Source organism: Convolutriloba macropyga, chromosome 11 (genome assembly GCF_964194025.1).
Source record: "Convolutriloba macropyga chromosome 11, txConMacr16.3, whole genome shotgun sequence".
In the NCBI taxonomy this organism is placed as follows: Eukaryota; Metazoa; Xenacoelomorpha; order Acoela; family Convolutidae; genus Convolutriloba; species Convolutriloba macropyga.
The window spans coordinates 12,640,169-12,663,244 of NC_134478.1; the positions used below are offsets into that span (position 1 = coordinate 12,640,169).

The 23,076-nt window shown below is 34.4% G+C and overlaps 2 protein-coding genes across 2 annotated transcripts in view; both read right to left on the bottom strand.

Moving 5' to 3' along the window:
• LOC142349540 (endoplasmic reticulum resident protein 44-like) overlaps positions 1-23,076 on the bottom strand; it is a 558,035-nt gene that overhangs the window by 503,894 nt on the left and 31,065 nt on the right. The window lies entirely within an intron of this gene.
• LOC142349046 (uncharacterized) overlaps positions 1-23,076 on the bottom strand; it is a 44,020-nt gene that overhangs the window by 12,525 nt on the left and 8,419 nt on the right. The window contains exons 2-6 of the mRNA XM_075400458.1: positions 15,397-15,551; positions 10,296-10,525; positions 6,740-6,799; positions 6,151-6,472; positions 2,999-3,286 (exon numbers count right to left, since the gene is read on the bottom strand). Of these exons, the coding sequence (XP_075256573.1) occupies positions 2,999-3,286; positions 6,151-6,472; positions 6,740-6,799; positions 10,296-10,525; positions 15,397-15,543 (1,047 nt within the window). The 5' untranslated portion in view covers positions 15,544-15,551. The remainder of the gene's footprint in view (positions 1-2,998; positions 3,287-6,150; positions 6,473-6,739; positions 6,800-10,295; positions 10,526-15,396; positions 15,552-23,076) is intronic.

The window sequence follows — 23,076 nt, forward strand, 5'->3', positions numbered from 1 at the left end:
TTTTACGTTTGAAAAACAACGATACCGCATTCATCTTTCCTACGTCAATTACCGAACAAAAGCGATGCTAAGGGCGTAAAAATCACAATGATTAACTTTGTTTTTGGTTTAAAAAACGACGATACCGACGATATCTTAAATTTGGCCGAACGAGTTTGGTCACTCCAGCCAGACCGAACAGAACCACGGCCAGACCCTAGATCAGCACATTAAAATGTCCAGAGTTCATAGTGCACATCCAACGAATCCAGCACGTTTTTGTCAAAGTAAAGTGAGGACAATAATACGCTCATAGTTCAACCAACCAAATTTGTGTATCTAACTCCAAGTCTATTAATGTTTACTAAGTTATTAACGGGATAACAGTAATTTGAAAGATTTCTTTTTATAAGTTTCAGCATTTTCCTTATTTACGAAAATCATGCGCTGAAAATTTGGGAAAAGACCTTTGGAATTGGTTTCTCTTGGTAACTTTTTTAAATCCTGCCTTCAATTTAATTTGGAGAGCTACCAATTTTTAAAAAAAATTTTAGGAAAGAAATGACAGGGGTGCAGACGGAACAAAGTGAAGGTGAGGCTTGGAGCAGACCGAATGGACTCTGGTCACCCTGGGCCAGACACAACAGACCAGGGACATACCCCAGCCCCGACCAAACATATCAAAACCCAATTGTGGGCCAGAGCGACCATTTATTGCTGTGCGCCAGACAGAGCAGACCAATATCATACCAAAATAAACACTTTTTAAAACAATTATTTACAGACAGCAAATATGTTTAAACAGAAATCTATCAGTCCTTTTTTTCATTGTGTAGGACACTCAAACTAATCATTGTCTTTGCTATCGTTTAAATGTATCATTCGTTTCGAATCATTGAAATAAAGTGTTCTCTCTATTGCTAAAGTAGACCAAATGGGCTAATTAAACTAATGTAGCAAGCAGGAAATAATGGCGACTTTTTTTCTAACTAGACAATGGGGTTCGCAGTTTAACCTCGAGTCCAGACCGTCCTAGAAAAAAGTTACCTCTGATTTGGTCAACCCGGACCAAAATGACCTCTGATCAGACTGAGGTGCGCTTGAAACCCCATATGCCCTTGAAAAACGCTCGAAAGACTGCTCTGATCGTGCAGTCGTTAGTCACTCTTGATGAGAATGTTTTTCGCTCACTTCTGACTGTGAGCAGACTAGTGTGCGCTCAAATTCACCTCTGATCACTTTCAAATGTGCTCAAAATTGCCTCTGATCAAATTCAACTGCGTCTGAATCCAAACCTGGCCAGACTCAAGTGCGGTTGACATCGCCTCTAATCAGACTCAAGTACGCTTGAAACAGTCTGATCAGAGAATAGGTTTAAACATGTACAAATAATTTAGTATGATATGTCTCTGAATGAAAAGATGATTATAGACCACTCTCCATAAAAAATGCTTTGATCTACAGTTTTTTCAAAATTACTTCTATAGAGAACCGGCAATTGCTATCAGCTGGAACCCTGGTTCTGATCAGCGCCATCAGACTCTAGATAAGTCGCCAATCAGAATTCTGCTGTATTTCTGCCTCTTGGCAGAGCCGACAGCTGTCGGTAAAAAACACAAACGAATTGTTTTAAAAAAACCGCGCTCAAAATGGTTTCTGATGAAACCAAATTGCTCTCAATTTCTTTTTATTTTTTTTCAGATCAGTCTAATGTGCGCTTAAACCTGCTTTTGATCAGACCGTAATGATGAGACCAAAATGACATCTGATCAGACATGTTTCCAACTTGAACACCTCCACCTCCGTTCTTTGGTTTGTATATTAACTATCGACATATCCCAATTATTGTTCAACACTTTAAATGTGAATTAATGTTGAGCTATGTTAAGACACTACAAAATAGTTAACACACCTAACTAGTTAGGCAAAAAACACCCACACTGAGATAGGTTGAGTCATAACGCTTCTTATGTAAGGACTCATTTCAGATAGATTGGACTGAAACAGTTTGGTATCCACTTAACTCAGTTCATCTTAGCTTGAATAATTGAGAACAGAAAAACAGTATGACTTGACATACATTAACATTTTTAAATACAGAGTATTACTACAAATATAACAATGCTTCTAGCATTGATTTGAGAAGGCCTCATATTAAAAATGTGTTTGCTTATTTTGAATTTGGCAGCAATTATTTAAACAATTTATTTATCTTCTTCTTGAGTGGTATATATATATATATATATATATATATATATATATATATATATATTAAATAATAAGTATACATATATATATATATATATATATATATATATATATATATATATGTATATATATATATATATATATATATATATATAAATTTATATAAGTGTTTATATATATATATATATATATATATATATATATATATATATATATATATATATATATGAGATAAATAGCTCCTGAAAAAAAATTTTAGAAATTTTCAACATTGACAGTCATTTTTAAATGAGAAAGAAAAATGTAAAAGGAGCAAGAGAATTTATAAACAGCAATTGTTCCAGGGAACACGATCACAAAAAATTTCAACTCCTTTCTCTTTAATCAAATTCTTTTTTCAACAATCGCTTCCCCACTAGCCTTCTAAACCATGCTAAACTATACACTTTTTAACATAAATATTACCACATTTTGCACACATATAAGCTTACGGTTAGCGATGGTTGATTGGTCAATAATTTGCTCTCTTATAATCTATTCAAGAATTGCCAACCCTTTTGTAATAAGATAGGCGATTCTTGAAGAGATCCAATAATTTAATTACTCTTCGCCTAATTTCCATAAATCACTTCAAAAAGTTCCACCTAGTGGCTATAAAAAACTTTTTTCGCCGAATTGAGTTTTCCTCTAATATCCAATTCATCTGATATATTCTTAAAAATATAGCCGAAAAACGCCATTTTTTCCTTCTAATTTTTATCCGTTTTCATTGACTACATCAAGTTTGGGATGCATGAAAATTGTTTAGAACCTGTCTGGTGTTGTATTCGTGCAGGAAGTTGTCGAAAAATGCTCGTTTTCCTCTGAGCTTGAAATCGGTGAAAATGACGTGTGGTGTGACCATTAGAACCCAACAAACTAAAATGGCGGCGAAGGCTGCAGTTAACACACCACTTCGGGTAATAGTGGCCGAAAGTTGAAGAGTTTTTACACATTTATAGTACAGCAGACTGCATGCTGTAGCCATAATAATATTGAGGGCTAACCTGACGTATGGTTCGACATTGCGCATTTGAAAGCGTAAACAAGAATCACAAGCCTGAAAATAAAGTGGAAAACTGGTAAAAGTCCAATTTTAGTTAGTCGACTCCCAGGTCGAGACGTAGTGGTATATTTTATATCTCACAGGTGTCTCACAAATAGGATGGTTATTTTCCAAGAACTTACAGGTTGGCGGTTAAACTTGCAGGAACTTGAAAGTTGAGTGTTTAAATTTTAAGGTTCGCGCATGTTTGTTCTGGTCGAGCTTTGCTCGTATTTGTTCTTTTAAGAGGACACTCTTTGTCTTTTATTTTTTCTCATATGGAGGCTGAAGTTTTCAAAAGAAAAAGGAAATTCTGAAATTTGGCTTAACATTCTCTGAAATTTTTAAGTTTCAATTTTTCTTAGCTGCTGCACATTTTCTGTGTTAAACATTCAGTTGCTATTACTACAGTTACCAAATTTAATTATCATTTTTTAATCTCTCCGGTGAACTATGGTTGCACTTTATAATGTTGCATTACTTATCTATTATTACCCAGGTTTAGGTGCGCGACCCTAGACCACTCTGATCAGACCATTTCCCAGACTTTGCCCTCTTATCAGATCATCGTGCGGCCCAAAGCCCTCTGATCAGACCGTAGTGCGACTCAAAAAATAGTGCGACTATAGTGCGACCCAAAAGACCACTGATCAGACTATCGTGCGACCCAAATATTTCCTGCGACTCTGGTGTGACCCAAAATTTTGTGCGATTTTACTGCGACCAACGCTCCCTCTGATCAGACCATTTCTGAATACGTTATAATCCGTTGTTATTTGTTTAAATTATTCAATTCAAACCTATGTACTAATCAACTTAAAATTTAAAAATTTAGTATATCTTGTTAAGGTTAGGACAAAACTAATTGACAAAAATATAAACAGAAAGTCATATTGAAGTGCCTGCAACTTTTCTTTTGAGTAATCAAAAACAGTGATAAAAAACTGCAGTCAAATAATTATTGTCAGTTAATGCTCTGTGGTCAGATTTTCGGGCAACTTATGTCCAGACTTTGGTCTCTGATCAGACCGTAGTGCGACCTTTGTCCAGATTTTTGTGCGACCAATGATCAGACTATAGTGCGACTTTGCCCTCTGATCAGACCGTATTACGACCATTGTCCGGACCATTTCCCAGACTTTGCCCTCTGATCAGACCGTAGTGCGACCTTTGTCCAGATTTTTGTGCGACCAATGATCAGACTATAGTGCGACTTTGCCCTCTGATCAGACCGTATTGCGACCATTGTCCGGACCATTTCCCAGACTTTGCCCTCTGATCAGACCGTAATGCGACCTTTCTCCAGATTTTTGTGCGACCAATGATCAGACTATAGTGCGACTTTGCCCTCTGATCAGACCGTATTGCGACCATTGTCCGGACCATTTCCCAGACTTTGCCCTCTGATCAGACCGTAGTGCGACCTTTGTCCAGATTTTTGTGCGACCAATGATCAGACTATAGTGCGACTTTGCCCTCTGATCAGACCGTATTACGACCATTGTCCGGACCACTTCCCAGACTTTGCCCTCTGATCAGACCGTAGTGCGACTTTGTCCAGATTTTTGTGCGACCAATGATCAGACTATAGTGCGACTTTGCCCTCTGATCAGACCGTATTGCGACCATTGTCCGGACCATTTCCCAGACTTTGCCCTCTGATCAGACCGTAGTGCGACCTTTGTCCAGATTTTTGTGCGACTAATGATCAGACTATAGTGCGACTTTGCCCTCTGATCAGACCGTATTGCGACCATTGTCCAGACCATTCTTGCGACTCAAGCGTTTCCAAGACCATCTATTTTGGGTCGCAACACGCCACCAGTGTGCGACCCAAATGGTCTGATCAGAGCAGTCGAGGGTTGCGCACCTAAACCTGGGTATTCGTCAGGTTAGCTTGAATGTTTATCTGTTTTGTAGCACTTTCAATCAAAAACCTGAACAGTTTGACAACCTGAACTTTTATAGTGTTACGTAACGATTCTTAATTTTCAAACAACGCATACCGACTCAATTATTTTTGCAGTAAGTTCAGGTGTTTTTGAAATTCTTTATTAATGCTGCACAACCAGCTTTTTTTAAATCAATTTTCACATCATCTGTGGAAATCTTGTATAATTTTTTTGTTTTGTTTGCAGGCACTGCTTGACTCAGGAAAACTTTGCACCCATTGAAAAGAAGGTAAAAAGTGGACTAAACAGTGTAATTGTAGTGTATTTCTAAGAGTGTAATTTCCGTAAAATTACATTCTTTTAATTTTTCCGTTAAAAATTGGCTAAAGAGTGTTTGTTATCATAATGTATTTTTAAGACTGTAATAAAAGAGGAGTACAGATTGTAAAAAAAGTGCAATTTCCTCAAAATTACACTCTTACACTCTTTTCCCTGCTATTTAAGTGTGGAATTTGCTTTACACCCTTATATTTGCTTAATAACGCGGTGAACACGGTGACACCTCAGCCCGGGGGACATCTCCTATGAGTTTCTTGTAGGTCAACGGGTAAAACTCTATGAATTTTTAGGTCGAATGGCTATCTCATTAGAACTTATAAGTTTAATCGTGAACCTATAAGAACCAGAAACTGATCAGCAGAAACCTTTTAGGGCATTGTATCGCCTCATTTGAAATTGTACGAAACCTGTCCGAACATCTTAAAAGTCCGAAGATCTTAAAAGTCCGAACATCTTAAAACCTGACCCGGGCGACCAATCTTTCACCACTGCAAAAATTTTACATATGGCGTCCAAAAATTTTTTGCCTGTGAAGATCATGCAAGGTTTTTTAATTTTTGCGGGAATTATCAAGACTTTTTATGACATTGCGAATTTTGCTTTGCTTCTTTTCTTTTCACTGCGCAGCATCTTGCTTAACATACTCACGTTTCTTGTTTTGGCATCCATATTTACTGTAAAATCTGTAATGAAAATCGGAGGCACGATACAAATTGCAATAACTACCAAAGCATAAAATACTCTTCTTCTAGGCTTGCTGAGAATAACATTAGAATCATGGCTTCTAACAATAAGAATGTATCTTTCAATAGCAATGGCGAGAGACAGAACTAGTTGAGACCAGTAAGTCGATATGTCGATGAATAAACGAAGTGTCTCGAAATGAATAGTGTATTTGAAAAGAGCATCCCAAGCTATGGCATTTTCGATGTTAATATAATCGTCAGTTTGTTCAGCTGCGATTACGTATCTGAAGAGTCAAAAAGAATTGGTTACTTTTTTCTCTCAACAAGAGGAGATTCGAAAATTATTTTTTTCTCATCAAATTTAGTTAATTGGAAAACAAGTCATTCGAGCTATAGCACAGATCTATTTTATGTTGTTTTCAGAGTCGAGTTTCTAAGAAAATATCCAAATTTTTAGTCAAATTTGGCAACTTTCGGAATTAAGTGGTGTATTTTTTACATTAACGTGTCATCGTGTCCAGTTTTTAAAAAACCGTAAACCAATTCTTTGCCTTGTGATGGCTGACTTTTGACAGAATTCGCACCACTTTGGAAACCGTTGCACAGCTTTGCTGCAATTATTTCAACATTTAAAAAGCTCATACGCTTACGCAGGCTGCAGTTTCAGACCGAAAATCAATACTTCAAACCAAAATAAACGCACAAGTGCTTTGAAAAAAAAAACAAAATTTGAACAAAAAAATGATCGCATGAAAATCTGACATAGGCATCTTTGAAGGAACGAAAGTCTGATCTTAGGGCCAACGAAAGCACAAACTTTGAAAAAAACTCCCAAATAATACAAAAAGCTAAGAAAAAGGTGCATAATGATTTATATGTATTTTTCGTTCAAAGTGAAAAAAAATTTATAGTAGATAAGATCTGAAAAGTTTCAATAAAATACTGGAATCTCAATAAAATTTTAAAAACTGAACCACTTTCAGCATAAAAGCTTGCTCAATTAAATTTTGAAGTAGAAAAAAAACTAGCGACTTGAAATTTTTTGAGACATGTAGCATGTCGCTAAGATTCATTGGAAATATCAAAGTTAACTACTCATTTTTAATTACAAAACCAAACAACTTTCGTCATTGGCCTTTTAGACAACTGTTAAACATGTCACCCAGGACGGACAGCTGAAAACAAGAGTAAAGCAAGATATTGTCGCTCTAACACTTCTTTTTCGATAAAACTCAGATTTTGCCGATAATAGCGAAAATTAAAGTTTCTATAGCTAGTGAAATTTTCAAGACCTGATAAAAAGGTTTTTCTCAACACTCAAACAAAAAAATGTTGTGAGCAAACTTTATCTCGAAAACAACGAGTCAAATATATCAGAATCGAATTTCGCAAAAATTGCTACATTGCTTTTTTTTATTAATTGTCTATCAAACTAATTTCAATTTATAAAACTGAAAAAAACGTGTGTCAATTTTTCTTGTAATCTAATATACTAGAACTCAAACCATTTGGCTCTGGGATTCTTTTTCTACAATAAACAAATATTAAAAAAATCTTGGCCATTATTCAATTTAGTAGTTGCTTCCGACACCAACTTTAATTTTATATAGTTAATTTTACTTTCGACTTTGAGAATATGCGAGGCAACGTCAGTATTCTGTGCTGTTATCCTACATGACTACGTTTGGCCATGACTAAGTCTCAGCCACAAAATCTGTTTGAAGGATTTTACGTCAAAACTTTTATCAATTTCGTTGTTATTTCACAATTTTTCTGAATTCGAGACGTTCAATTCAATTTTCCTGTGCTTATTTCCCTAATAAAATAATGGGATACCGAAGTAAAAACAAAAATCCGAAGAAAATTATTATAATACCTCTTGGTTAATGTTTTTTAACTCTTCCTGAAACCCGAACTAAAAGCTATGAAAAAAAGAAAATAAAGTTGACATTTTCTTTTCGGAGCACCGAAATCAATTTGAATTGACACATGAATATCAAATCAGTTAGGAAATATTGTACAAAAAAGTATTTCATGTCAGGCTTGCACCGAAAGATTTGTACTGGATCAAAATCAAACGAAGTAGTCCGTATCACAATAAATCGAATTCTTAAAAACTTGTATGTGATCAATTGACTAGAAGAACTTAATTACAAAAACGGATACTATTTTGCGCACCGCAACGTGGGACTAAAGTGTCGACTAATTTCAAAAATCAATCAAAATTTATACTAAATTTTCATCACAATTGAAGAAACTTGAATATAAACTTCGCAATCGGTTATTTTCTCCATAATTGAAGTAATATCGGGCACTTCAAAGCGCTGCTAATTTTAATAGCAAGAACCCTTATTTGAAAAAAAAATCAATTCATTGATTTCTTTTAGTTCAAACAAATTATAATCAGAGGAAAAATTTTCAAGTATCAATTAGAAGTATAAAATTTGAATTTAATTTCGCTCAGAGATTTTTCGGTCTTCCAAATTCACTTCAATTTCCATTAAAATGACTGCTATTGCCAGCCTCTCCTCTCAAATAGTCACATATCTTGAAGATGCAAAGAATACTCGGAATTTTTATAGCACAAAACCAATATATAAATGGCAACTAATTTTAATTCTCAATGAAAAAACAATTTGAATAATTTGTGCTTGCCCGTTCTATTTTGACTATCAAGATGCTGCAAGCGTTTCTTCTTGAAGAGCCAGAGATCTTGAAGTTTTTAAGGCACTAAAATCAAAACAAAACTAGCAACTAAACTACTTTCTAATCTGTAGTTACTTTCAACGTAACTACTTTCTAAACTACTTTCCATAGACAATCTTGAGAACATATTATTTCTTTTTTTTCTATATCGAAACTGCATCAGACCATATGTTTCATGTCTGATTTGAAAAAAAATTGGAAAAAATATCAAATGAGTTGTCCGAGTCTATCGAAAAATCAGTCCAAAGTTGGTTCCATAACTTCGATTTTTTCAAAACAGATATCTGCTAGCTTGACTGCTAAATTACGTGAGTTGTTGATGCATGTGGCTCAATTAAGCGACGAAATTAACGAAAAACATTAACACCGAAAAATTCCAGCAACGCGTTTAATGTGGTCAACGTCAGATATTTTAGCAGTAATTTTATGGTTTGGAAACATGTATTTATTACGAAATGGAAGTTCCTAATTGATATAGAAATTTTCCACTCCACTGTGAAGAAAAAACTTTATGTAGCCTTTAAAGTTGACTCAGATCACTTTTCGCGCTTAATTCAGTTATTGTGCAGAAAATGACAGTCACAAATTTGAGCAATATTTCTTGAAAACAGGCTATTTTAAACATTTAGACATCACAATTTTTTAAATCTATTTTGTAAAATAAATTTATTTGTAAAATTGTTGAAAATGCATGGACAACTTTTTATTTTTTTTCTAAAATTGTTAACAAATGGCTACGCATATTTCAATTCAAATTGATTTAAGCAGGCCGAAAAATGAATTAATAAAAGTATCATAGACATGATTTGGAAAATTTACGCATCAATGAAAATTATTTAGGCAAAATTAATCCAATATTATCAAAAAAGTAGTTATTTTCATAAGTTAAACATAAGCATAAATTGCAAGAGAGTAAGTCAAAAAAAATATTAAAAGTACTTCGAACAATCATATTAAGGAAACATATTTTATTTTCCACGTCGCTTCATCACTATTCTGTCAACAAAAAGTTAATATAAAATATTTGATACATTAGGGATTTCTTCAAGGTAAGGGTTGTTTGTTAGGTAAAGGTTCTTCAAGGTAAGTTGAAATTTGTTCACTAAGGTTTTCACTACAATTAGAATTAATTTTTTTTCGAAATACGGCATTTACTTTTTTGAAAACTTTTGTCATTTCAATCAATCGCATCATTCAATATAGTCGATGTGGGTAAGTCCAGTTAAGTAGGAACGGAAATTTTTGTTTTAATTTTCGAAATTTTTGCAGTTTTGGAAAGTAAAGATATCTTGAAAAAAATTATTATGCATGCGCTACTTTTGAATCTTCAAATGTTTCCAATTAAAATACGGAAACCTGATCTGAATTAAGAGCTAGATGTTGAAATCATTGCAGGTTTACATGTTTAGGTAGTCGCCTTTGTTTAAAAACCCACCAGAACCACACAAAAGGGCGAGCGAAGCCCAGGTGTGAAGAAGATAATGAAGTAGTCCGAGAACACCCGTCAAGGTCAAATCCAAAGACGACTGAATTGCTATGAGGAAATAGTCGAGTGATCGCAGCTCGTTCACTTTGTAAATTGTGAACAGAAAGTAAGAATTCAGAATTATTGTAGTGACGCATAATGGAACCTGAACAGTCAAATTGCCAATTAGGGTTACATGCCATTTTATCCAATGCCATTTTACCCAATGCCCTGTGATCCTTTCGTTCAATAAGTTGGCGTTGATTACAAAATATCAGTCGCTTGCTATTACAAGGATGTTTTAATTAGGCGAACAATATAATCCGATGTTTGGTTGTAATCGTTTCTCATCAAGTCCCACTGGCAGTTTTTTTATATAGTCGATTAAATAGTCGTTCCGAAAAAGGCAGGTTGGGTTTAATGGCCTTGGGTTAATTGTCCAGACACCGTCAATTGCAACCGTACAAGTTTCAAGCTGCACCCCAGTTGAGAGGTCGAATTTATGAAAAGACTTATAAAGTCCACATGGGGGGTAGTTTCCCTACCTTAAATACACGGTCGACTCCCTTAGTAACGACGACCTAAAGTCTTTTCATAAGTCGGCCAACGGTATTTTCATATCCAATATTGGTCCACTCTAGGGTCTTTTCATACCCGGATAATTGTCGACCCATAGTCTGTTCATAGATGATACCGTCGACCTAAAGTCTTTTCATAAGTTGACCAATGGTCTTTTCATATCCAGTACGGTCGACATAAAGTCTACTTCATAGGTCTTTTTTACCAAATATTAGGTGCATTTTTTTGGGGTTCAAGGGTTCTTTAAATCCCAGTGTTGAGCACTCCGTATGTACAAAGATAAAATCAAATGCACTAGAAACATCTCAATGATGCAAAATAGAAAAACAATATGTTGGCTGGAACAAAGATTTTTTTAAAAAAGAAATTTTGTCCTTGGCCAAAAGTTTTTGCCAACTGAAGCAAAACCTTTAACACTTGCAACCACATTATATGCAAAAACACATCAGTTAAAACCCAAGGTCGACCAGTGCCATATCGGTCGACTTAAAGTAGTTCATGACCATATCGATCGACCTGAAGTCGACCATGACCATATCGGTCGACCTAAAGTGGAACATGACCATTAGGATCGACCTAAAACCGACCAAGACTATTAGGGTCGAACTAAAATCATTTCATACCCAACATTGGTCGACCACGGTCTTTTTTATACCCGATATTGGTCGACCACGGTCTTTTTATACCCGATATTGGTCGACCACGGTCTTTTCATAATTCGACATCTCAACTGGGGAAGTCTTCGGTGAATAATTCTTTTCTATTTTTGATTGCTAATGATATCTGTAATATAATGCAACACTTGGGGCAAATTGGCGTTATGGTAGAAAATTTACCTCAAAACTTTCATTTGCTGGGGTCGAGAGATACAAATGTCTCGAAAAATGCTACCCTTGCCCAAAAAGGAAAACATACTAAAAAAGCACCCAATCTGGATTCGTACCAAATTATTTGCTAAAAATCCAGTTTATTCCTTGACTTCAATAAAGTGTGATTATAATTTGCTCGCTTAATGTAAGCCCCCATCTAGGAGGAAATCATTTGTTCATATTTCATTTTTATAGTAATCATAATTTCATTACCTTTCTCTGAATTCAGTTATATGTTCTGGTCTCTTAATTCTCAATTTAGTAAGTGGAATCGCGTATCGAAGTGAAGTGAAAAAAAAACGATAAAGCTGAACTAATTGCAACCTTTAAGTGATTCCAAATGTGAGAAAATTGTAAAATTCCTAATTCGAACACTCAGGAACAGAGTATCATATGGCGCAGTCAGCAAGCAAAGATTCTGAACAATCGCTTGTGCGAAGTGAACAATTCTTGAAAGCTGAATTTGGATCCCACGCTTCATTGGGAACAAGGAGAAACTGCATCTCAAGTTGGCAGTACTTCTGAACGCAGAAATCTCTGCAGACATCCTCTTGGAAGATCCCTCTGACAGAAAGAACAATGCCAAATGAACCAATCTATGAAATAGAGGCGGAGAACAGCACGGCTTAACCAGAACGCGATCGCAAAATCCAAAATAAACAACCAAAAATGCCCGACTCAACAAATGACATAAGATAGACGACATTGGTATCTAATGTGGGTACAAACCATGACAATTAACTGATTACAAAGGCACAGCTAAGATAAAATTAAGCCGAGGAATAGAAAGACAGGCAATATTTTGTTTGAAAGACAATCATAACTAAATCGACCAAATGACGGCTCGAGAACTATGGATAAGCTTCTAACATTTGTTTTTGTAAAAAAAAATCTTTGGTCGCTATATATTAATAACACGCACACAAAAGAAAAATGAATCAATAGCAAAAGTCCACGTAGCAATTAGGGAATTTTCATTCAATTGCGATTTAGGGAGCAATAAAGAAACAGGTAGTTTCAATGTTTCCATTGACAATATAGACGACGGGGAAATACTGCAAGAATCGCTGAAAGAAAAAAACACCACAAAAAAACGCTCAAATTAGCAGTTAATATTGATACGGGTACCTGGAACAAAGTTCGCATGATAAATGCTTCCAATTGAAATCTACAAAACACAGGCGATACAATTGATTCTGTTAACATTATTCAACGCAATCACATCGCGAATGGTCAATATTTCCAGAAAAATTGTGCACCAAACAGACAGAGACCAAAACAATGCCCAAATTGTAGACAGGGTTTATCACAAAACTGGTGATTCAACGTTTAAAAAAATGGAAAAATTAATAAATGAACACCTCTTTTGCACTCTAAAGAACGAAACAAAAATTCAACTTAATTGTAAAAAGCATTTCGTCTATTCAGAAACTCTATCAAGCGTTTATGGTTCAAATCGGCAGACTTTAAATAATAAATTTCTAACGCTGGTTAAAACGCTACAACCAAAATCTGAAGACTGACAACCTTCTGTACAGTTATACTATGTACAGATTCAGTTTGAAATAAACCAACAGAAAGCCTTGTTGCATTCTAAGGCCCTATATACGTAAATACTTCTAACTCTGATGTGGTAGGGATTTTATTCGCTTGATCTTAATTACCACACTAGAGCTAAACCAATATTATTTTAGCGACCTCAATTAAATGCTAGAATAAGTCTCACTACATGCTCACAATGTTCTTTTCTAATTTCCAAACCTGTGTGTTATTTGCTAGAAATAAAATTGATTAGATACAAAGATTAATTACGAAACAGATAGAAAAGGATAGAGCACAATTGGGGGTTAACCCTACTTGAAAATATGGTGCGGAATCTAATCTTAATCAAGTAATTAAATCCATCTTACTGCTGGATGTGAATATCACTCTAAGTTTGCTGTGAAGAGCGGCCTGGATAGCTTCAGTATCCTTCACTTAGTACGCGTATCAATAGCGGCAGTGAATCAGCTGGCATAGCTTGTGCTATAGTGTATTATATCATACACAGCAGTATTTGGCCATGAAAAATGTATTTTTTCATTCAACGCATTTCACGCAGCATAGCTCTCTTTTAATATTCCGTCAGTTTAGACTAAGTCTAAAGTGTCCACAAAGTCGACGGTTAAATAATTATAAACACTCTGTAGTATCGGTAACTGCGGCGACAATTATCCAATTACCAAAACTCCAATACAGCTTAAAACAGACAAGTTTTTCTATTGTGTACAGAAAGCAGATGATATTCTTGCACGTAATTGCATAGAGATTTTTGAGCGTAAAATATGAGTTTCGTTGGACCCTGAAAATTCAAAATCGATTAAACACGCAACTCAAGTCCCCTTTAGCAAACATTTGCATAAGATATTCGGCTACCCGTGACCGACCCTCCATGCCCAGTTTTGCACTTATAAGTTAGGTCAAAATGTTTTCAAAAAATGAATCGATATTTATTGCAGATAAACGGCGATAAGTTTGAGTACCCTCAGGCGAAACGAAATCATCAGAACAGGAAAGAGTGCAAGAACAAGCAGAAGAGAGAGAGAGAGAGAGAGAGAGAGAGAGAGAGATGAAGCAAAGAACAAAGAGAGAAAAAACAGAAAAAAAGAACGTTCAAGTGGAGCCAACGGTTCTCAGCCAGAAAAATTGTAGTTATTGAGTGTTCTTTCTTGAACGAACATAGTTGCGTAGTTGCAGTCATTGAAGTTGCAAAGTTAACTATAATTATTAGTTAAGAGGAAGTTGCTGAGCAGCAACATTGCCTATGGGAGGCAGAGTTTTTAGATCTATTTGGTTATTTGGTTGCGAAATTTTTTGATTGAATTTTGGATACGTGTGGACAGATTGATTTAATTGGTTCAGATTTAATGTGAATAGTTAGTTATCATTACACAATTATTTCTTTTGGTTTTTGATATTTTTCAATTATCTGTTTCGGCTCTAAATGTACTAATTGCTGTACTTATATTTATTGAGTAATAATTCAATTATTTGGAGTGAAATATCTGAAAAGCGGGGAGAGCAAGGTTTTTGGGGACAAAAGAGTACACTAACAGCGGCAAATGTACAATCCTTACATCAAACATATCATTTGGAATCTTGATGAGTTCTCAGCTCTATCCAGTCCCTAGCTAAAAGCCTTCTAACGAGAAAAATATAAAATTCTTTAATCTGTAAATAGTAGTGAGAAAATTGTTTATATGATGAATATTGCCTTGCCGGACATTGGCTACGTAATGATGATAAAATTTTCTCAGCCAATTTTAAAACCATTGTTGCTCAATTGTACAAGATGAAAATAAAACAATAATTTTTTACAATAATTGCTGGAGGATGTTGAAAACATTCTCGTTATTTCTGTTGTTAAAAACCTTATTGACATCGTACATGGTTTTTTTTCATACATATTAAATGTCAGTGGTAAATTTCCGTCGAATGTTTTGATGATAATAATGAAAATGTATTGAAATGCTTTGGGCTGAAAAAAAAACAATTTCAAGAAATAAAAACTGGTTAAAGGGTAGAAAAGAGATCTGAAATGTAAACGAACCATGAATGCCTCGGATGCCAACTTGACGACCATCCAGTCTGGTCTTCCCTCTGGGTCCGCTCTCCACTGGTCATAGAGATCCAAATCGTCACTATCGTCGTCAATGAGATCTGACCCAGGCCATACACCCGACTGAGTTGAACCCATGATCTGCGCTAGTAACACCAACAATTATAACCCGGAGACAAAATACACTGCAAAAACTAGAATAAACTGCATTGTTTTTCAAGTGCACTTAGTTTGAGGTCAAAGCCACAGGGCACCTCCTGATCGGACTGTTTGGGTGGCATTATAAAGTTATGGTGAGAATTAAAATTCATAACCTGGATAATGCCTAACTCCATAAAAATTTCACCAGTAACGAACTGTCCAAGACCAGAGCGAACTCTGATTAGAACTTCGAGCGCGAAAGGGGGTAGTTTTGGAGTTTTTGCTCAGAATTGCAGTGTCTGGTTCCCGAGTCGAGGTCCCAGACTTATTTCCAGACAACAGGTTGTCTAGTGGGAGGTAAACCTCGACCTTATTACAAATGGTCTGGAAGAAATCTTGTCTTGAAGTTGTCTGGGCTATAAGTCTGGGAGGTCTTGTGATATGTGAGGGTTGTCTGATCATGAAACTTTAGTAGATAGCTTAAAATGTCACTCATTGGAGCTTACTTTAGATCACTACCAAACTTAAATTGACACAAGCAGGCACGGCAATGTTCTAACACCTCTCATTCTGAAGTTTTGCGCAATCATCTTCTCAGAAAACAGAGTTTGAACTTTAAAACAGTAAGAAAATTTGAGCAAATGAGAACCAAGTTAGAGATAGAGATATTCACCATAATCCACTGTTATCGCAAACAGAATAAATAGAATTTATATATGAAGTTCAAAGATATAGACACGTATCAGGACATTACACCGCAGAGGTATACCCCAAAATTTCGGCCTTAGTAAAATTTGCTCGAATATTAGATGCATAAGATGAAAGAAATTTGGAGACATCCTTTGCATCTTACTTTTTGGAAAAGGGGTTCCGCCAATTTTTCGAAATAAAAGAATTTTCGAATTGAAAAGTAGGTTACAAGTCTTGTAGTACATTTCCGCTCAATTTAGGTAACTATTATTCGCATTAAATGTATCTCTAATCCGCAACTGAGCCTAATTAATTGCGCGCATTTTGAGCATGCAAAACTGATTTAATACTCCGTAATAGGCACTTCATTACAGATTTAAATGAAGGCTTTAAAACTTTACAGCGATTTAAATATAAACAACTTTAAAGACAAAGTCGAAAAGCCGAGCCATCGGTTTTTTCCGAAAAACCACTCGCTCAAAAAAGAGCTTGCATACCAATGTTGGACTGGCAAACTCAGGGACACCATAAGTAGAAGCATTGATGTAGAAACCAAGCGGTTTTTATTATCAAAAAAGGAAAATTCGACCTGAAAATCCGACAAATATCAAAAAATATTGAGGGATTTTTCAGAAAGAAGTCAAATTTATTTTTTCTGTTTTTTATTTAATTGAACAAAAAAACTCAGTTTGCAAACTAATCAAACACTTTATTCGGTTGTAATTCGGTGAGCGAAATACATGTCTTTAGATTCTGAACACCAAAGTCAAATTGTGCAACTTCGTCCAATGTTTCTCAAAATTCGTCTCTAATTTAAAAAACATGATGTCACCCTAGGGGTCAAGAAATTGTAGAATGTAAACCATTCTTTTTTCGTAGTATCTCCTATCCAGATGGATTCTATTTAACCAAAAAATTTTGCTTTGGGGTCAATCCTTGAAAAATTGGAAGATTAGAAAAGTAAAGTTCGGGAACCCAGAAAATTTGTCTATTTTTTATGAAAAATGCGTTCTTTTTTCTCGGCTATTGGGTCTAGTTAGTCCAAAGTTGTAATAGAAATGTGTGTTAGGGTAACTTTGGCTATGAGGTACAGAAATTTAAGATTAATGTTTTTTAAAGCCAAGTTTTGGAACTTCGTCCAATAATTCTCAAAATTCGTCTCTTATTTGAAAAATGGGTCAAGGAGTTGTAGAATGTTGCTCAAACTATTCTCGTAAAATTTCCTATTCATATGAATTGTATTAAACCAAAAGTTTTTGCTTTGGTGTCAATACTTGAAAAATTGGTACATTAGGAAACTAAAATTCGAAAAAGTAAAATTTCGCGTTTTTTTATGTAAAATGCCTTTTTTTCTCGTCTATTGGGTCTGGTTAGTTCAAAGTGATAAGGGGAACATGTGTCCGGCTAGTTTTGGCTATGATGTAAAGAAATTAAAGATTAATGTTTTTTAAAGTCAATTTTTGCGATTTCGAACAATGTTTCTCAATATTCGTCTCTTAATTAAAAAAAATGATGTGACCCTATGATCAAGCAAGGAGTTGTGGAATGCTGCTCATACTATTTTCCTAAAATTTCCTGTTCAAATGGATTTTATTATACCGAAAATATTTGCTTTGGGGTCAGTACTTGAAAAACTGGTACATCAGAAGAGTAAAGTTCGGAAACGCAAAAAAATCTTCTGTTTTTTATGTAAAATAACTTCCTACTTCTCGACTATTTGGGTCTAGGTAGTTCAAATTGATGAAAGAAACAAGTGTTAGACTTTCATTGGCTATGATGTAAAGAAACTTAAGATTAGTAGTATATAAATAGAGGTTTTGCGGTTTCTTCAAACATTTCTCAAAATTCGTCTCTTATTTAAAAAAAATGATGAGACCCTATGAGTCAAGAAGTTGTAAAATGTTGCGTATAACTTTTTCGTAGTATCTCCTATTCATATGAATTGTATTAAACAAAAAAATTTTGCCTTGGGGTCAATACTTGAAAAATTTTTACCTTAGAAAAGTAAAGTTCCGAAACGCAAAAAATTTGTCTGTTTTTCATGTAAAATAACTTACTAATTCTCGAATATTGGGTCTAGGTAGTTCAAATTGATAAAACAAACAGGTGTTAGGCTTTCGTTGGCTATGATGCAAAATAAATTCAGATTAATAGTATATAAATAGAGGATTCACGATTTCTTCAAACATTTCTCAAAATTCGTCTCTTATTTAAAAAAAAAGATGAGACCCTATGAATCAAGAAGTTGTAAAATATTGCGCAGAACATTTACGTAGTATCTCCTATTCATATGAATTGTATTAAACAAAAAAAATTTGCCTTGGGGTCTATACTTGAAAAATTGGTACATTAGAAAAGTAAAGTTCGGAAACGCAAAAAATTTGTCTGTTTTTTATGTAAAATAACTTCCTACTTCTCGACTATTGGGTCTAGGTGGTTCAAAGTTATATGAGAAACGTGTGTCAAGCTAACTTTGGCTATGACGTAAAGAAATTAAAGTTTATTTTTAGATAAAATCCAGTTTCGTCAAACGTTTCATAAAATTCTTCTCTTAATTAAAGATTATGATGTGACCCTTTGGGTCAAGGAGTTCTAGAAGGTTGCTCAAACTATTCTCGTAAAAATTCCAAATCATAGGGATTGTTTTAAACTAAAATTTTTTGCTTTGGGGTCAATACTTGAAAAATTGGAACATTAGAAATGTAAAGTTCGGAAACGCAAAAAAATCGTCTGTTTTTTACGTAAAGTGCCTTCCTTTTTTTCGACTATTGAGTCTAGGTGGTTCAAAGTTATAAGAGAAACGTGTGTCAAGCTAACTTTGGCTATGATGTAAAGAATTTTAAGATAAATGTTTTTTAAAGACGAGTTTCGCAATTTCGTACAATGTTTCTCAAAATTCGTCTGTTATTTAAAAAACATAATGTGAACTTATGTTCAAGGAGTTGTAGAATGTTGCTCATACAATTTCCGTAGTATCTCCTGGTCAATACTTGAAAAAATGTTACATTAGAAAACTAAAGTTCGGAAACGCAAAAAAATTCGTCTGTTTTTTATGTGAAATGCCTTCCTTTTTCTCGTTTATTGGGTCTAAGTAGTTCAAAGTGATAAAAAAACGTGTATCAATTCAGCTTTGGCTGTGATGTAAAGATTTATGATTAGTTTTATATAAAGCCAAGTTTTGCAATTTCGTCCAATGTTTCTAAAAATTCTTCTCTGAATTAAAAAGAATGATGTGTCACTATGGTCAAGGATTTGTTTTGTAGAATGTTGCTCATACTATTTTGCTATTATGTCCTGTTCAACTGGATTGTATTAAACCCAAAATTTTTGCTTTGGGGTCAATACTTGAAAAATTGGAAGATTAGAAATGTAAAGTTCGTGAACGCAAAAAAATTCGTCTGTTTTTTTATGTAAAATGCCTTCTTGTTTCTCGACTAGTGGGTCTAGGTTGTTCAAAGTTTAATGAGAAACGTTTGTCAAGCTAACTTTGGCTATGATTTAAAGAAATTAAGGATGATTATTAGATAAAATCCAGTTTTGCAATTTCGTCAAACGTTTCTTAAAATTCGTCTCTTAATTAAAGATATGTTGTGATCCTATAGGTCAAGGAGTTGTAGAAAGTTTCTCAAACTATTCTCGTAAATTTTCCTAATCAAATGGATTGTATTAGACTGAAAGTTTCTAATTTAGGGTTAATACTTGAAAAATTGGTACATTAGAAAACTAAACTTTAGAAACGCAAAAATTCGCGTTTTTTATCTAAAATGCCTGCTTATTTTTCGACTATTGAATCTAGGTAGTTCGAAGTGATAAGAGAGAGTTGTGCCAGGCAGACTTTGGTTATAATGTAAAGAACTTACAGATTAGTGTTATATAAAGTCAAGTTTTGCGATTTCGTCAAACACTTCCCAAAATTCGTCTCTTACTTAAAAACTATGATGTAAACCTATGGGTCAAGGAGCTGTAGAATGTCGCTCATACTATTTTCATAGTATCTCCTATTCATATGAATTGTATTAAACCAAAAATTTTTGCCTGGGGGTCAATACTTGAAAAATTGGTACATTAGAAAACTTAAGTTCAGAAACGCAAAAATTCGCGTTTTTTATGTAAAATGCCTTCTTCTTTTTCGACTATTGGGTCTAGGTAGTTCAAAGTGATAAGAGAAAAATGTGTCAGGCAAACTTTGGCTATAATGTAAAGAACTTACAGATTAGTGTTATATAAAGTCAAGTTTTGCGACTTCGTCAAACGCTTCCCCAAATTCGTCTCTTACTTAAAAACTATGATGTGAACCTATGGGTCAAGGAGCGGTAGAATTTCGCTCACACTAGTTTCGTATTATCTCCTATTCATATGGATTGTAATAAACCAAAAAATTTTGTTTGGGGTCAATACTTGAAAAATTGGTACATTAGAAAACTGAAGTTCGGAAACGCAAAAAATTCGTTTGTTTGTTATGTAAAATGCCTTCTTATTTCTCAACTATTAAGTCTAGGTGATTCAAAGTTATAAGAAAAACGTTTGTCAGGATAGCTTTGGCCATAATGTAAAAAAATTCAGATTAGTGTTATATGAAGTAAAGTTTTGCGATTTCGACAAAAGTTTCTCAAAATTCGTCTCTTATTTAAAAACTATGATGTGAACCTATGGGTCAAGGAGCTGTAGAATGTCGCTCATACTATTTTCATAGTATTTGCTATTCATATGAATTGTATTAAACGAAAAATTTTTGCCTTGGGGCCAATACTTGAAAAATTGGTACATTAGAAAACTGAAGTTCGGAAACGCAAAAAATTCGTCTGTTTGTTATGTAAAATGCCTTCTTATTTCTCAGCTATTGGGTCTAGGTAGTTTAAAGTGATAAGAGAAAATTGAGTCAAGCGAACTTTGGATATGATGTACAGAAATTACAGGTTAGTGTTATATAAAGTCAAGTTTTGCAATTTCGTCAAACGCTTCCCAAAACTCGTCTCTTAATTAAAAACTATGATGTAAACATATGGGTCAAGGAGCTGTAGAATGTCGCTCATACTATTTTCACAGTATTTGCTATTCATATGAATTGTTTTAAACGGAAAATTTTAGCCTTGGGGTCAATACTTGAAAAAATTGTTACATTAGAAAACTTAAGTTCGGAAACGCAAAAAAATTCCTCTGTTTTTTTTGTAAAATGGCTTCTTATTTCTCGACTATTGGGTCTAGGTGGTTCAAAGTTATAAAAGAAACGTGTGTGAGTCTAATTTTGGCCATAATGTAAAGAAATTCAAGATTAGTGTTTAATAAAGTCCAGTTTTGCAATTTCGTCAAACGTTTCTTAAAATTCGTCTCTTAAATAAAGAATATGATGTGACCCTATGGGTCAAGGAGTTGTAGAATGCTGCTAAAACTATTCTCGTGAAATTTCCAAAGCATATGGACTGTATTAAACCAAAAGTTTTTTCTTTGGGGCCAAAACTTGAAGAATTGGTACATTAGAAAAGTAATGTTCGGAAACGCAAAAATTTTGTCTGTTTTTTATGTAAAATGCCTTCTTTTTCTCAACTCTTGGGTCTAAGCGGTTCAAAGTTATAAGATGAACGTGTGTCAGGCAAACTTTGGCTATGATGTAAAGAAACTTAAGATAAGTGTTATATAAAGTCCAGTTTTTCAATTTATTCAAGCGTTTCTTAAAATTCGTCTCTTATTTGAAGAATATGATGTGACCCTATGGGTCAAAGAGTTGTAGAATGTTTCTCTAACTATTCTCGTAAAATTTTCTAATCATATGGATTTGTAGATTGTATTAAACCGAAAGTTTTTTTTGGGGGTCGATTCTTGAAAAATTGGTACATTAGAAAAGTTAAGTTCGGAAACGCAAAAAATTCGTCTGTTTTTAATGTAAAATGCTTTTTTCTTTCTCAACTTTTGCGTCTCTGTGGTTCGAAGTTATTAAAAAAACGTGTTTCAGGTTAATTTTGGCTCTGATGTAAAGAAATTTAAAATTAGTGTTAATGAAAGTTCAGTTTTGCAATTTCGACCGATGTTTCTAAAAATTCATCTCCTATTTAAATATGTAACCCTATGGGTCCAGGAGTTGTAGAATGTTGCTCATATTATTTTCTTTTCGTAGTATCTCCTATTTTCATAAGGAAGGTATTAAACATAAGGAAGCTATTTTTTTGCTTTGGTGTTAATACTTAAAAAAATTGGTACATCCCAATGCCCCAAAACCTTTTTTTCCGCAAAATCTCCCGCTCAAAAAAGGCTTTATTTGTCAATGTGGGACTGGCCCGATCTATTTTAGTGGCCAAATCTATTTTCATTGGCAAAGCCTATTTTCACTGGTCGAACCTATTTTGTTAAATATATGATGTACGTTCCAGTGCCACAAAAAGGATTTTTACCGAAAAATCCCTCGCTCAAGAAAGGCTTTGTTTGTCAATGTGGGACGGGTGTAGGTTCAATCAAGCGGCTAGGAACTCTTTGACAAGTAATAATGAAGTAGTAATAAGTACTAATAGTGGTAATAAGGCTTTAAAAATCACTTTTATGCTCAAAAATGCGCAATAAATTAGGCTTAATTGCGGATTATAGTGCGAAATCGAGTTACGTTTTATGCGAAAAAGCGATACAACAATGGAGCAGTTGCGTGACACAAAATGCACGAAAAATAGAATGCAAAGTTTGTACTTGTATTTTGCAGCTCTAAGATTAAGACACTTTTGGGAACGCGGGTTGCTAATATCCCTTCAATTTTGCCGGTTTCTGCTAAAGTAGCTATTTTCCGCAATATTGTTGCATTTTCAATGTAATAATATAAGAAAAAACGAAAACGAGATACACGCGTCGGGCATATTT